The sequence below is a fragment of the Thermobia domestica genome, chromosome 9, assembly GCF_964235325.1.
Source record: "Thermobia domestica chromosome 9, izTheDome1.hap1.1, whole genome shotgun sequence".
Taxonomy (NCBI): domain Eukaryota; kingdom Metazoa; phylum Arthropoda; class Insecta; order Zygentoma; family Lepismatidae; genus Thermobia; species Thermobia domestica.
This window is the reverse complement of record NC_137462.1, coordinates 219,673,858-219,690,396: the sequence shown is the minus strand read 5'-3', so window position 1 is coordinate 219,690,396 and position 16,539 is coordinate 219,673,858. Positions and strand designations below refer to the sequence as shown.

The following is a 16,539-nucleotide window of genomic DNA, read 5'->3' as shown; positions in this document are numbered from 1 at the left end:
ATGATTTGTACCTCAATGTCTTTAACGAAACAAAGCTAATATATCGGTAAAGTGAGGAGTGGTTCATTTTTACCAATGAATGTGTGCACATTACGACGAATTGCTGATACACAAATTTATTACACACTCCGTCCATTACACTTTTGTATTGTGGTAGGTTTTTCTCAGTTGTATTTTGTTTTTCTTCTTTTTACCGGGAATAGACATCTTATATTTCTTTGCGATTAGCATATGCTTTTACTGCATTAACAGCAGTAAACTACCTGATGTGATGTTAATTTCACAAAATTAGCAGTTACAGGTTGGCGATTCTTTTGAGAAAACTTCTTGAACACATTTAAAACTAGGTATATTTCGTTTGTTAATAGTGTTTCATTCCTTTATTAAACAATACAGAGTAGAGACTTCGCCATGACTTGACTCAATTGCTTTATGAACGTTGCCAACTTAACGTATGATATTTCCGCTAAATCGAAGTTATCACGCTCTTTTTTAAAGCTAAATCGTTTTATATTACTTCTCACTGTTTTACCGATAATGTATTTTTCCGTTATATCATCATAATATTTTTTTCACACAAAAGTAAATATTTACATATAAATTTGGCATATCTTTTCAAATTTATATAACATTTGCTCTGTTAATGCAAATTTAAACAACTCAGAAACAAAATATTAAATAAATAAATAAAGCTCTTCTCAAATTTCTGCTGGTTGGTTGTTTTGAAGTTTTGCCTTACATTTGATTCCGGGACTTAAGGCAAACAAACGGAATATCTGCTTAAAGTGAAAACACATTCTCACCCACAACCTCATCTCACTAATTTTTCATAATCATTCACTTCCATTAATTATTCGTCTTTTTTAGTATAAAGAACACAAGCGTTAAAATAAGGATTTTATTTCATTATCATTTACGGTGTTTCTCTTTTTTTTTCCATCGACAAAATAACAAAAACATGTGAAAAATTGCCTCCATTGATACAGGGTTAACAATCAAGTTTAACGGGAAGTTGGGAGTTCACGTATGTTCAAGAAGCATATTAGAGATTACAGTGGAAAAAAGTACACTTCTATCCACGTGCTATTGTTTACTACTACTTTAATCTTCCACTATACAAATTACAAAAGATTAGCCAACAGTGAGATTTTGCTCGAGATAGGTAAACGGAAAGATTTATCAGTACTTGACAAAAGTTAGACTGTGGGGTCTCGAAGAATTGGTGCCTCAATAGTGCAAGGATTTGTACTAGTAGGGTGTTCGGGAATAGTAGTATTGAGCGTGAGTAAAGACTAATGTCAACAAGAGCAAGTGACGAACGCATGGGGGAACTGTAGAAGGTGGCACAACGCCAGTTAAATTAAACCTGACCGAAAAGAAGAACACAAATTTATGTTAGTGCGAGGAAGATATCGGAATAATAAATTATTTAATATTTCAGTGCCATCTCTTTAATAACAAAAGAATAGAGTTATTACAAAAGATCATAAAATTTATGAACATAATACCGGTTACTGTGGATATGATTCTAATTTCTCAAAGTCAGTAGCTAATAAAAAGTGTGCCCACAGAGGGGGGCTATGACACAAATTATTTGGGGGGAGGTAAAATCTATATAAATATGTTTGAGGGAGTGTAAAAATTAATCGAAAGGAAGATTTTTTTCATGGAAGAACACCTACGGATATACAATTGGGGGGTGCGTCATGGACATAAGGGGGGTGGGCACCACTGTAATAATAATAATAGGCTATAATAATAACATCAATTATGAATATATTTATTTTATTTTGAATTTTACAGATAGAATATTGGGTAAATACTACAAACAAACAAAAAAAAAAAAAAAATGGACGGTAACCAATAATCAACAAATACAGAAATACCAGTTCTACACCTCCCCGTGAAAAAGGCAAGATTCCAGTATTCCCATGACCAAGAACAACTGCAACCATTTACATTGAGCATTACAGTGACTGATAGAGCTCACAGCAGCAGCAAGCAGCTAACTATCCAAAAAACTGTGGTCAACTCGAAAATATACCAAAAGGCGTCATACGTATGGGATAGGAATCGCCGAGCATTAAAGAGGATTGTCACAAAGGACCGTAGACAGGGTACAATGAAAGTGACAGGAAAATTCAATCAGCATCTGCTACAGCCTATTGTGACGATCACAGCCCGAAATCAGTTCATATCTAAACATTCGCGATCGGATTACATTATTCCTAACCGCTCATCAGCGCCAACAACGCTTTAGCACCAACAAAATGGTGCTGAGAACATGCAAAATGGAACGGCAATACTTCAAAATCCGTAATATGGTCCAATGAATCCTCTTTCATCTTATTTTAAAACAGACCATATTTATGTATGGCAGGCGCCCAAAGAAGTTTGTGCTCGTAACGTTATTTATGTACTCCGTAAACCCTATAATTACACTTGCAGAACGTATTACTGTCAATGATTGTTTACATTCTAGATGATCGCGTGCATCCTACCGGCCAATGATAAAGTTTTCCATGATGACAATGCACCAATTCATACTGCTGGAGCTGTTCAGGCGTAGTTTCATGAGCTCTGCAATAGGAATTCTTTAACCTTTGGATGGAGTTGAGTGTTCCACTGCATGAGGGATTCTACAATATTCATCTGGAAATCAATCATGATTTAATACCTCCATCTACAACGACGAATTACAGCTATTCCACAGGCTAACGGTGGTCCCATATCGTACTAATCAGCTATGTTACATTTATTTAAGGTGTATTCTAGTAACCGTGTAAACAGGGTGAATCATTTATCTTGAAACGTCCTTACATTTTTAAATCAATAAGTTAAGAAAAAGCTAAAATTTTGTACGATGCAATCGATAGGTTAACGTTATTTGACATACTCTGCAATACCGTTAGATTAATAGTGTTGCCAATTCAACACAATGCTATACGGTACTTTGTTAAATGGGACTATTGAATTGGTAATATATTCTAAATCTACATATGAAAACTTACAATATACCACATTTATTATTCAGTGTTACAAACTAACGACGCTACAGCATTAACATCACAACTTTTGGTGCCTCTACAAGTAATAACGCAAGTGATACAAAAGTGGCAATACACACCGAAAGTACTTGATTATTGAATACAGTGACCTTGATGTGACAAATTTCTAATAGGAACAAAGTTATAGGTGCTTAACAATTTTACTTTTTTCAAAATATTTTATTTCGAAAAAATATTAATTATCACATCCAACGGTGCGCAGATGGTTTTCCATAAACATATGAAGAAACATAACGCCGTATACAGCAATTTAATATTTAAAGCTCTGCCGGAGCTATAATAAACATGATAAAGTGTGAAATAATGCGTAAGATTATACCATTGCAAGAACTTGTATTTACAACTTCCAAAAACTTACTGTAATCCAAACTGAAGCACAATCAGGGAGTAATCTACACCCCCCTAACACCCCTCCAAATTTCTTTACACACACCCCTGGATGGAAGAGGAATACTCGCCCAAATCCAATTGTATCAATCAGTATCTTATAGGTTATTTATTACATCAAGTTAAAAAAGGTTTAGCGTTTATGAAAGGAGGCAATATTCTTATTTATTTATTTCACTTCAAAATACGAAGCGACCTCGTTCTCATGTACGGCTTCGAGAACCACACGACCTCATTGTTTCGGGCGGTGTTTCGATCAAAACAATTGACAAAACAGACCGCTGATACCTACCCTCCTGGGTTCCGCTGTCGTTTCCGAGAAAAGAGATTGATAGACAGATGCAGATGACTGAAATTGGCAACGTCTTGAGCGGTTATTCACCTACCTCCTCCTCAAAAGGAAAAATGTGACAAATAGTAATAAGCTTATACCAGATTCACTTGGTAAGTGCTACTCTGCAACAGGCTCGCAACCAGAAGGGGGTTGGGGAGAGCCCGGCCCCTCCTAAATTTTTCATGTCCCCTCCAGACCTCAATACAAAATGCACAATTTAGATATTTGTAAGAGAATTTTTAATGACTTGGCCCCTCCTAACATATTCATGGCCCCCAAAGCTCTGTAGCTGATTTCGAGCCTGTTCTGCAAGTGGTGTATCAATTAGTGGACGAACGTTAGAAGGGTGTAGTCAAAACGTTTTTAGAAATGAAAAGATCGATCGAAGTAAGAATTACATATATTTTATACTGAGTCTAGTGTTATGCAGGAACGCATTTGGCGCTATCTTAATTTTTTGTAAAGTATTTTTTATTCACGTAAATTCATTGAGCAGAACAGGGCTCATAGTGAGTCACTTTTTTTTAACTAAAATTTACTTTTTTCAAGTTGGTCACTAAAAGTTATTTTTTTAAAATTTGTCACTAAAAGTTACTTTTTTGAGAGGTAAAGTGACTTTTCGTGTGATTTATGTTTTGCATTGGCAGTTGGCTAAGAAAAACAAAAACAAATGGAAAGAGGCAGAAACTTGTTACTCATTACTCTTCTGAAAGCTTCAGTATGTGAAACAGTCAGCTTCATTCTCACTTCAGCTTTTATTCTTTCTAAAGCACAGTGGACGGTTGGTGGATGCTTAAGTTCTCAAGGTGGGGTTGAGAACCCTTCAGTGTCTATTCTTTCTTCTATTATAATAATCTTTTAGTTTTCTGTCGTAATAGTTAACGCTCCGTTCAACGTTGTGTGTGTGTGTTTGTGTGATTCATCATGTTCGTCTTGTGTTATGCTTTTTGTATGTTCTTATGAGTAGGTGATGAATTTGAATATTTCACGTTTTTTTAGAACTCTTAATGCGAAGTTAAATATAATGTCTGGGATGAAGAAATTCTGAAATAGGCCAGAACTGGATCCACTTATTCAGAAGCTTTTTACATCTGCTAAGTCTGCTTACCGTAACTACAAAGCATATTTAAAAAAAAACTAAGAAAAGAGGAATATCAAAAAGAAGAAGTAAAGAAGAAACAAAACAACAAAGAAAGAGAGCTAGAAATTGACAAAGGAAAAAAGGAGCATGGTGAGATTTTGTGTGCTTTTGACCATTTTTTGGTCACTTTTCAACTATTTACAAGAGACCAGACCACTATGAGCCCTGGATTATTAAAATTAGGGCATATTAAAGAAGACAAAACAGTAAGATACAAAATATTTGTAAATTGAAAAACTGGATTTCTGGAAAACAAGTAAATCAATGAATAATTTCTTATGAAAGATATTCAGACCGAAGAACGTAGCCAGGAAGGGCAGGAACAGAGATTAAGAGATCAAATAATATTACAACAATTAACGTTAACAACAGGGTTAGAATATTAAAATAATGAAATTGGAACTATGTACAGTATTAATTACTAAACGAATGTGATTTCAGCATGGGACGAGGGATTTTTTCTCAATATTTTGAAAAAAAAGTCACCCACTAAAACTTGCTGGGGATGAATAAATTGAAATAATAGCAGAATTTTGCAAAATAATTACAATAATTCGTATGTAATCAATTCACATGTAGGGAAATTATTGGGTAAAATAGTGGAGGTTAATTACCAATACAGTGAAACCTCTCTTAACGGATATCTCTCAATAATGGACATCTTCATAAGAGGAAAAACTTCCTTATTCTTCCATGCCATAAATATGTGTGGTGTGGTGTTATGAGAGAGAATCCTTCCTTTTAGGGACACCTCTAATTTACAGACAAGTAATCGGTTCCACCGATGTCCGTTTTGAGAGGTTTCACTGTATTACTTAGTTTAATAATAATAATAAATGCTCAAATGTGTGAACTTACTTTATTGAACCTACCACTGCGAAGAGCTGATATTATTATTATTATTATTATTATTAGTAGTAGTAGTAGTAGTAGTAGTAGTAGTAGTAGTAGTAGTAGTAGCAGTAGTAGTAGTAGTAGTAATATTGCAATAGTTGCGTAACAAAATATACTGTTTTCTTGTTTGAGTCTGTTTAAAAATTATATAACTATTCTGAGAGTACACCCCCCCTTTTATTTTGAACACACCCCCAAGTAAAAATTTCTGGCGTACTTACTGAGCACAATCATTACAAAAATTTCCCACAAACACGCCATTTTCAACAGTATAGTAATCTCTACCCCAGAGGCGGATCCAGGACCGACTTCTGGGGGAAGCGGTGGGTTGTCATACTGCTACTTTTAAGGGCTCCAAACTTTGGGATGGGTTTTACTTATATATATTGTAAGGATCCCCACGTTGCCGTACCAGGCAATAACCACGTGTGAACTACATGTGTTAATAATAAACAAACAAACAGACGACGTTCCCGAAGAGGAGTCGATCACTATCGCCAACAGTCGGAAGGACGAGTACCCACGATGGAAGCCGACAAGACAGAATAAAAAGGACCTGCACACCTCGACCAACATCAATCTTCCCGGATTGATCACAACACCTAAAACCCCTCTCACGACGCTTGGTCACCGAGAGGTACCTATCCTTATACCCACGACGCTTGGTCACCGGGTTCCTTTCCTCTTTCTCACGACGCACGGTCACCGAGAGAGAGATACCTAATCTACACCCCTCTCACGACGCTTGGTCACCAGGAGTACCTCACCTCAAAGCCCACGACGCTTGGTCACCGGGCTCCCATCTAATCTTACCTGATATTAGTGGAATTTCTTATTATTTGTGTACATAAAACTTTTGTAATAAAAAGGTGAAGGGAAAAGTCCAAATCCCGAGTACATTTATTGCTCTACCCGAGAAATCTTTACATGGTAGATGCGTCGGCGTCTATTTGCAGACACTAAAAGGACTTTCCTACGGGGCGCTCTTTTTATTAACGAAAGCACGGACTTAAAAACTTTTAACATACAGTGTAAGTGTTACTAAAAGCAGGATCATATAAAAGATAGTATCCGTATTCTCATAAATACTCTCATTACTCTTAACGGTAGATTGATTTGTTACAGGCTGGCAGGTGTTTATGCCGACAACAAGATCTGGGAAAAATACATATAAAGAAGGCGATAACAATATGGCAGAATCAGGCTCCCGCATACCTCTTAATATTCCTCACTTAAGTAGATATTCTGGTCACACTACTGACGATCCCGATCGATTTTTCATGCTGTTTGATCATTTGGCTTTACTTCAGGCTTGGGCCCCCGAAAAGAAGAAAGAAATTCTTCCTATGTATCTACAGGACGTAGCTCTTGACTTTGTCTTACAATTGCAAAATCTGAATCAATACGACACACTAAATTACGAACAGCTGAAAGCCAAATTAGTTTCTCTGTCCCGCCCAAATATACCAGCGTATAAGGCGGAATTAGAAATTTTTCAAATTCAACAAAACGAAAATGAATCAGTCGATTCATATTTCTTAAGGAAATTGAGGGCTATCAGACAGCTGATGCCAGAGGTTTCAGAGGAACAGAAAATTCATTTTCTTTCGTTAGGACTACAACGAAATTCGCTGCAAAAGATAGCGTTAGAATCCTTTCCAACAATCCAGCGGCTGCAGGAACGACTCCACGAACTGGAAAAAGCTCAAGATCTCATGCAGAAGAGGAATTATGTAGAATTGTCACAGGCAATTCATTCTTTGATCGGCCAACCTAACCGCCCCTCACCACTCCCTTCGCACGACCATTATAGCCAAACGAATTCTAATTCATACATGCCAACCTATGCACAACAGCCAACTTCTACTGTGCATCACACCCAACCTGCTCCTAGTTATTCGCAATCGTTACCTTCTGCACCTCCATCGCAGAATATCTTCCCTCCTCAGTCAACTTCCTCTGCACCTGAAGTTTCGAATCCGCACCCCCACCAAAGTCAAAACCCGGCGCCTCCACCATGTAAAGATTTCTCGGGTAGAGCAATAAATGTACTCGGGATTTGGACTTTTCCCTTCACCTTTTTATTACAAAAGTTTTATGTACACAAATAATAAGAAATTCCACTAATATCAGGTAAGATTAGATGGGAGCCCGGTGACCAAGCGTCGTGGGCTTTGAGGTGAGGTACTCTCGGTGACCAAGCGTCGTGAGAGGGGTGTAGATTAGGTATCTCTCTCTCGGTGACCGTGCGTCGTGAGAAAGAGGAAAGGAACCCGGTGACCAAGCGTCGTGGGTATAAGGATAGGTACCTCTCGGTGACCAAGCGTCGTGAGAGGGGTTTTAGGTGTTGTGATCAATCCGGGAAGATTGATGTTGGTCGAGGTGTGCAGGTCCTTTTTATTCTGTCTTGTCGGCTTCCATCGTGGGTACTCGTCCTTCCGACTGTTGGCGATAGTGATCGACTCCTCTTCGGGAACGTCGTCTGTTTGTTTGTGTTTATTATTAACACATGTAGTTCACACGTGGTTATTGCCTGGTACGGCAACGTGGGAAGTTTCCTCTTCTGGGGGGCGATCGCCCCCCTGGATCCGCCCCTGCTCTACTCATTGTTTTTATGGTGCAGTTTTACTATACGGATCCACAGATAGTAAAATGTACGGAAAAATTTGGGTAAGTCTTTAATTTGCTTATTTTATGTCGAGAACAGAACCTAACGAACCCCTGCGGGGCTTCTAACCTGTTCCTACTCCTTCTGCTACCCCTACCCCTACTCCTACTCCTATTACTACTTATACTATGAATCCGTATAGTAAAACTGCACGGTTTTTATATTTCTGGAACTCTTTCATAATGTAATATAAATGTCAAGAGAATATCGTCTCCCGGCATTTTCCCATGTAAAATAATATTGTCTAGGGCGCTCTTGTTTCACATTTCGATTATCCTTTATCTATTTGAAGATATCACATAATTACTGTAAAATTAGCGGTATTTTAATTTCGCCGGGATGAAGACTCTTAAGGTAAGTAAGTGTTCATTTATTAAAAAGATACCACTCTTATTAAGTAGACATAAAATTATGTTTTAGTGCAGTTCCTGTTTCTGTATCACTATATACAAATAGCAAATTAAGACAAAAAATCTTATAAACTACTTTTTGGAGGGAATTTGCTACAAAATACCTCTAGAAATTCCCTCATACAAAAAAATGCTGACACGGTGTATACACAGGGGCGTCATTTAGGGCGGGCAGGAGGGGGCAATTGCCCCCGCAAGAGTTTGAGGAATGCATATAGTTTAATAGATTGTCTACAAATATACTAGTACAAAACGTGAAAGTTTTATGTCAGTGGTGCTTTTGCCCCCCTCAGGCGAAGTCTGAAATGACGCCCCTGTGTATACATAATTGAAAATATGTTTTATTCCAAATCCAACGAGGTATAAACCATGCTTGTATTGTAATTTTCGTGGAAGTTATATGTGATTTTATTTGCACTAATTAATATGGTAAAATGAACAGTACACATAACATATTTTTATATAAATATGTTTATTTCTCTAGAAAGAATAATGCGATACTTATGAAACTTAAAGGGCTTACTAAGTATAAATCAAGCTAACATACAACACAATTTGTGTGTTTATATACATAAGGGTACCTGAGCTACAAGTATGAAAATGGTTAAAAAAAAAAAAAAAAGGAGAAGTTTCCCGAAAACCACTCTGTCAAGGGAAAGCTGTGGTAGATGGAGAAAAACTGATTGCAGATTTGAATTCTACGTGAAAAGTTCTATTAGAACCTAGTATCTTTTCCCATGTGCCAGACAAAAAGTATTTTTTTGTCGACTAGTGTAGTTACTTTTCTTACAGAATCTGTTACAATTACTAAAGAAAATTTCTCTCGAAGAAATCCCTCCCTGAACAGAATTCCTCGTCTCGAAAGGTTAGGCAGAACGGAAATTCTCGTTCTGCCAAAAGATAAAATCATTTACATTATTTTCTACAAAGTGCTGGAGGGCCTTCAGGCAGAACGAGAAGACCCATTAAAAATCTTGGTATTTTGGCTTTTAAAAGATTTTGAATTCTTGTTTTTATGTGCCAATAGAATAAAACAACTTACTTTCGACAAGATAACTTTTCAAGCAAAGTACACAACTCAAGATTGAATGGAAATAAAACTTTACACGGCTGTAATCGTCACAACAACGTTTGATCACTCGACTGCCAACGATTTAATATCGACTTCACACCAAGGATGAGTAAGTCGACGCTAATTGTCTATGGCTCAGGAAGGAAATCCAATGCAATCACTCGTTGCATCAATGAATTTTAAAATTTGAAAAAATATGCAAGATTGGACCCCCCAGATTTTTGAACACCCCGCCTAAGTTACAAATTCTGGATAAACCACTGACAACAGCAGAGTGAATGGCGAAGCTATTAACACCAGGCTAGAAGTGAACCAGGAAAATACCACTGGCGAACAGTCGTTCTTTCAGAAAAATGTTTTGGGGGGCACTGCTGGTTACTTCTTATTTTTGTGGCCTCCTGGGGTCACTCTCAGAGCTCCGGGGAAGAAGTGCTCTCCAAAAACATGTCTGGAAGAAACACTGCTGGTGAATAGAACCTAATCCTACCATACATTCTTGGATTTATCACCCTAAATGTAGTCATAATTGGCATGTCTTGTTCAGTCGACTCAAAAACGCACTGACTCCATTGCAAAAATATCAGCAGAGACTCCGGGATACTCCGAATTGCTACTACCAGGAAGATCTAGGAAGATCTTGAATCACCTAACTTATGCCTGTCCAAACACACAGCACTACCGACCATTATTTCTTACTTCCTTCCACTCTGCTTGGTTATGGTCCTATTCCAGTGAGCACCATTCTATCCATTAACTATTCCACTTTGATTTATCATCTCCTTCAGCTTCTTCTTCTCAATAATCTCGATTTATAAACACTTACAGCAGCTTCCGTTATCTTCACTTGCGCCACATGACTTCTTTCTCTAAGCTAACCGTATCAGCATTCTACCCTTGTACTTACCTTTCTTAATACACCCCATATTCAAGGCATAACACTGGAACATAGGAGGGGGAGCGGTTCCTTCTCCTCCAGAAATGGAAGTGGAAAATTGAACTTCAATGTTTGAACAATATTACACTCGTACCCTATTAAGGCTTCGTCTGAGACATTCCTGGGAGTTCGACTGTTGGCGTTACGGCGAGCGCCTCGTGTGTGGTAGTGCTCTGTGGTAGAGAGTTGAGTGGAATCTCCTATACACCTACGCTACACTTACATTTACACGTACGTACATCCCCTTCTTTTTTCTACTCTTTGTCCTTTTTTCATTTTCCACTCCCCACTTTCTTCTAATTATTTGCCCTGTTCAACTTGGCTTTCAGCCCTCTTTCACTGTCTGAACTTCTTTACCGATTTTGACCTTTTCCTGACTTAGACCTTTTTCCCGATTTTGTCCTTTATTCCCAATTGTGTCCTGTATTTTATTCATTTTTGTTTGTGAATCATAAATCCGTCGTGTGAGGTACTCTTTTGACAATATTGTACTTTTAGCGCACATAACGAACAAGCTGGTGCTTAAATCTATCTGACCGGTAATGGTCTACGACAATACAATAGAAGAGACACCCCCTGTAAGTGACAACAGTGTATTAGAAGAAGATGTTTTAATGTGCTGGAGCCTAGGAGCTTCAGTCAGTAGAAAAAGATGAAAATTGAAGTTCATATGGAGTATCAAAACTCAGGATGTTATGACCAAAACAAACATAAATTGAGAGAAAATTAAAGTATGGCAAACGTCGGTAAAGTGAATCAGAAAGAATATTTGAAGAAATATCTATCGCTAGGGACTCATTCAAAAGAAAAAAAGAAAAAGAAGAGCACGAAATTAGGTTCAGGAAGGTTTGTGATGTTAATATCTTATAAGAAAATTTTAATGCAGATTGGTGTTCAGGTATGAGCATTATTAATTGTCGCGGAGAGAATAACTTGGCCCAATGTTCCGTTAAGGGGGTCTAGTAATTTCTTGCACACGAAATTTGTGCACTTCTTTCCATTGATTTTCGTTTGATTACATAATATAAGGTTATATTAGGTTTGGTGAGTTTTGGACCCCCTTAACGGAACATGGACCAGAACTTGTTTTATTAGTTAGTGACACTGTACTATATTTTGTAAATTATTGTAGGTAAATTGTGGGTAACTCAGCATTGATAAATAGGATCGCTTTAAAAGGTTATTCTAGAGTATTGTAGGGTCGGATTAGTTTAGGAAAGCAAACACCTAGGTATTTTGTTAATAGGTGGAAGGATAGCAACTAGAGCAGGCGTTCTAAAATTTACTCAACGAAATTTAAGTATAATTTTGGATTTGGGGGCCAGATGACGATGTCAATCTAACCTAACCAGAAGCAACAAAAAATACAGAAAATATACCAAGAAGGTAAGAAATTATAACCAAAAAGTTCTAACCCCCCAAATCCAAATTTACGGCTAAAATGTATATAATATACCTCGCACTGAAACTCTCGGAATAAAAGACTAACTAACTGTGAGAAACGAATTTTAAGGAAAAGAAGAATCTCCATTAGATTAGTCAGGACTTGTAAAGGAGAATAGTTGAGAAGGCGACACATAAAATGCTCCGTGAGGAGTATTGTACTATATAGGACGAACGTGGGTGCAGATTTATTGTACGGATCCGTACATAAATTAATTAGATGCAAGCCGTACACTTCTTTTTTAGTAAATTGAATCTGTATCATAAAGAATCATTTTTCCGATGTTTACTTTCATTCCTTTGTACAGGTTCACTTTAGCAGGGCTTCAGTTTAGGATAGGAAATATTGTGGATGAATCCGTCTTGGCCAGAAAAGGAATGAATCGGTGAAAACTGATTTTTGATGTGCAGTTACCTTACCATGTTGTTCAGAACAACCATTATATAATTCTAGTGACTTAAATACATGTGAATGGTCCAATACATGTTGCTTGACAATTTTTCAAAAATCTGACCTTACCATATCGCTAGTTCAAAACAACCATTATTTTAATGTTAGTGACTTCAGGTTTCGAGTGGCAGCCATATTTGTTTTCGAAGGTACGCTATGTGGTGGTGTTGTAATGGGTTACCGAATCTTAAGTATCTTACCCCTAATTGTTCTATCGATGTGGAACAAAAGGCACAATGGTCACCACATTGTAAGCTACAAGACTATGTGTTAGCCATTATCGTCCATCAAGTATAGCAAGATGAAAAGGACGTCATTGACACTAAAAGTTTCGAGTTGAGCAGACGATTTTTGCAAGGCAAATGGGCTTTACTCCAGCAGGTCGTGTCATAAAGTTTTGACATTTTTTATACTTTCCGGTTAGGTTAGAGCTTTCTAGTTCTTTCACCAGAGGATGTACTAAATGGGGAGCTCCATTACTACTTGTAGATTGAGTTCAGGAGGTCTCAGTAAAAGTACAGTGTAGTGCTTCATGTGATGTTCATAATCATTAATGAATGCCAAATATCAAATAAAATCCACATAGTGTAATTTGGAAACAAATAAAAGTTTTACCAAGTTGGCAACACTGCCGACCGAATAGCATCGCACTTTAAAAAAATCATCATATAGATACAAGTCAACTTCATAACTTTAACACAAAGTTTCTTAATTAACGCGAAATATATATTTTATTTTCTATTGTCGCGAGCCAATTTTGTGTCCCGAGTTGGAAACCCTGTAACTCGAAAACGAAGCGGAATTCGACTCATGTTTATAGAAACTTTTGTAGTTGATTTGATGTCAGGATTCATCTCTCAAAATTTTCATACCCCTTTCAATTCGCCTTGTGTATAGGACCTAAATGCCCATGGGAAATAATTACATTTCTATTACAAAAATCGAAATTTCAATAATTAGGGGCTGCAGCCGCATGAACGGTTAACGGATATTGAATACTTCGTTACTTCTCCAATAATTGTAAAAAATTCAGATTTTTAAAAGGTGGGGTTTTTGAGAAAATGTCGCCCAAACATGGCGTCTTAATGAAATTTTCAGCTTTTTATCATACTTTAACATGGGATGTAATAATCAGAAACTTAAGTCCTTTACATTTTCAAGGAGTAGATTTGAAGCAGATTTCGATGTGCTAGAAGCAGATGGTTGATATTGCTCGTGAGGACAGAAAAAAAATGTTTGAAGTTAGCAAAAATTTCACCAAAGTTGGCAACATTGCGAGTAACTTGCGCGATTCCTATGGGACCAATAGACGAATTTTGGCCCTCCACCGAAACATGCAACTTCATACTCTTCCTGCTATTCCGATTATGTTACTAAGTACACTCGTTTCTCTACAACAGAACTTTTAATTTGACAGGTTTTCAGTTTTTTGAACAATCGGATGGGAGGGCAACCATTTTGGAAGGCTGTAAATCGAAGGAAAACTTTTTTTCAGCAAAAGTAAAAAATATAGGTATAATAATATTGCATGTAGATCCCATATATAAAAAAAGTGAAATCTGAGACTATGATGGGGACCAATTGTGATTTGTCTAAACGATTTGAAATGGAATCGGTCGTATGGCATAAATACTACGGTGGATAAAGCACGAACCAACTTGTGCTAGGTGGCCAATAAAAAGCATGAATGTGATCTAACGGAGTCAGAGCAGGAGCGCAATAGGGGCCCCGAGCGGCAGCATCGGGGAATATACTCATAAATGAGAATAGTAGAAGAGCACACTTACAAATATAATACTTTTACTATTACTCAAAATTATTCAATATGCTGTGCACTAACTGTAACTACTTGTATTCACATTCTCATTGCTTCACGAAAAATGTTTCACGCCGTGTTTTACCTATAAATTTTCAATTTGGTAGAACCGTCTACTCGAGTGAACCCGGCAAATGATCACGAGAGTGAAGTTGTCTGGATAAAAAGTTCTGATATACAAGTGCTCATTCATCAAGTTGACAAGGTTCTAGAACGCGGTTGCCCCTTCCCATTTAGGTGTAATAAACACAGAAAAAAACGTGGCCTGCGGGCTCTAACCCGCATTCACTCGCTGATGCTCGCTTGGCAATACTATATAAATTAAATATTAAACTTTGATATAGAAAGGAACCAACCTATGTACTAACCTATACCGTCAAATGAGGCTACTATGAACATGGGGGCAGCTTTGAACAAAACCGTAAAAAATGTTTCAATCAAAATTTTCATGTCCTGAAAAGTCATTTGCGGCTAATTTGAATATTGCAAGTAGTAGTTTGGAATGTTCTGAATTCAACCATGACAAATCTGTAAACTTTACTAACAATGATGTATGAGAGAAAAAATAAATAAATAAATATGAAGCGATGTTTTTTCTAATTTTTCGTCGACCAGAAAATTGTTTCTCTGGAACTCGAGTTTAAAGCATTACCTGCCTAAACCAGTGTTACTGATAAAATCTCATCTATTATCTATCGATTCCAGTAGACTCTATTGCTGTCGAACCAATATTTAAATTTTGGTGAATTTTTGAAAATCTCATGCCGTTTTAGGTAAGAAATGAGGTTAATACGAACAGCTGACTTTGGTGGGGCTTCAATGAACATACTTGTAATGAACCTAACCGCTGGAACGTTTGTGATGGTAGCTGTATTATTGTTTCTGTTTTTGTGGTTCCTGTAACCGAAGTCCTGTAAAGTATCTACGAAAGTGGTAGGAAAACAGCTTTTGACATACCATACCAGTATAATGCCAGTAAAAGTGGAGCATAATTAGAAAAGTAGAAAACTGCCGCTTACAAGAACGTTACTTATTACTACTTCGTGGATTTTGTTTGTGTGTTGTCGTTTTGAACATGGTGCGAACATACAAAAAGAAACCTGGTGCACGTACCTATCGCAACTACACAGGTGAACATTTGAAAGAAGCTGTGAAATTAGTTGCAGATGGTGAGCTGAAATTCTGGGAATTTAGTGAAATATGTACGTCAATACAAATTAGTGAAAAGATCAGCACAGTTTGATGATGATAATTCTAACCGAGGCAATCCTGAAAATGTACCTGAATATGAACCAGAGCCGGAAATTGAAATAAATAGGCACAAGCCAGAACATCCGACAACTTTATCAGAAGAAGATGAGATCTTAATTGTCGACAGTGTATCCCTATTGAGTGAATGGGGATTTCCCCAAAGTACAATGCAACTACGATCACTTGTAAAAGCCTATCTCGATGCAAGGGGTATTGTTAGCAGATTCAAAGACAATTTTCCAGGGAGAGACTGGGCTTAGACGTTTCTGAAAAGGCACAGGAGTGTATTACGACAAAGGATGTGTCAAAATATCAAACATAACCGAGCTAAAACGACTAGAGAGGAAATTCAAGCGTATTTCTCTAACTTAAAAGAACAGTTGGTAGATGTTCCAGAGGGACATATTTTGAACTATGATGAAACAAATTTAGTGAATGATCCTAAAAATAGAAAATTAATATTTAAAGCTAAAACAAAACGACCAGAGAGAATACTGAACTCAACTAAAACATCGTTCTCCTTGATGTTTGCGGTCACTGTTAATGGTATGTGCCTTCCTCCGTACTTTGTGTACAAGTCTGAAGCACTCTGGAGTACATGGACAGAAGGCGAACCTAAAGGTTGTCGATACAATCGGACAAAAAGTGGTTGGTTTGATGCCGTAACCTT

At 37.2% G+C, this 16,539-nt stretch overlaps 1 protein-coding gene across 1 annotated transcript in view; it reads left to right on the top strand.

Annotated features, from left to right (window-relative positions):
• The first annotated feature begins 11,483 nt into the window (after positions 1-11,483).
• Positions 11,484-16,539, top strand: part of LOC145660607 (uncharacterized) — an 84,190-nt gene continuing 79,134 nt past the window's right edge. Inside the window, exon 1 of the mRNA XM_081725866.1 lies at positions 11,484-11,754. Coding sequence (XP_081581992.1) covers positions 11,642-11,754 — 113 coding nt within the window. The 5' untranslated portion in view covers positions 11,484-11,641. The remainder of the gene's footprint in view (positions 11,755-16,539) is intronic.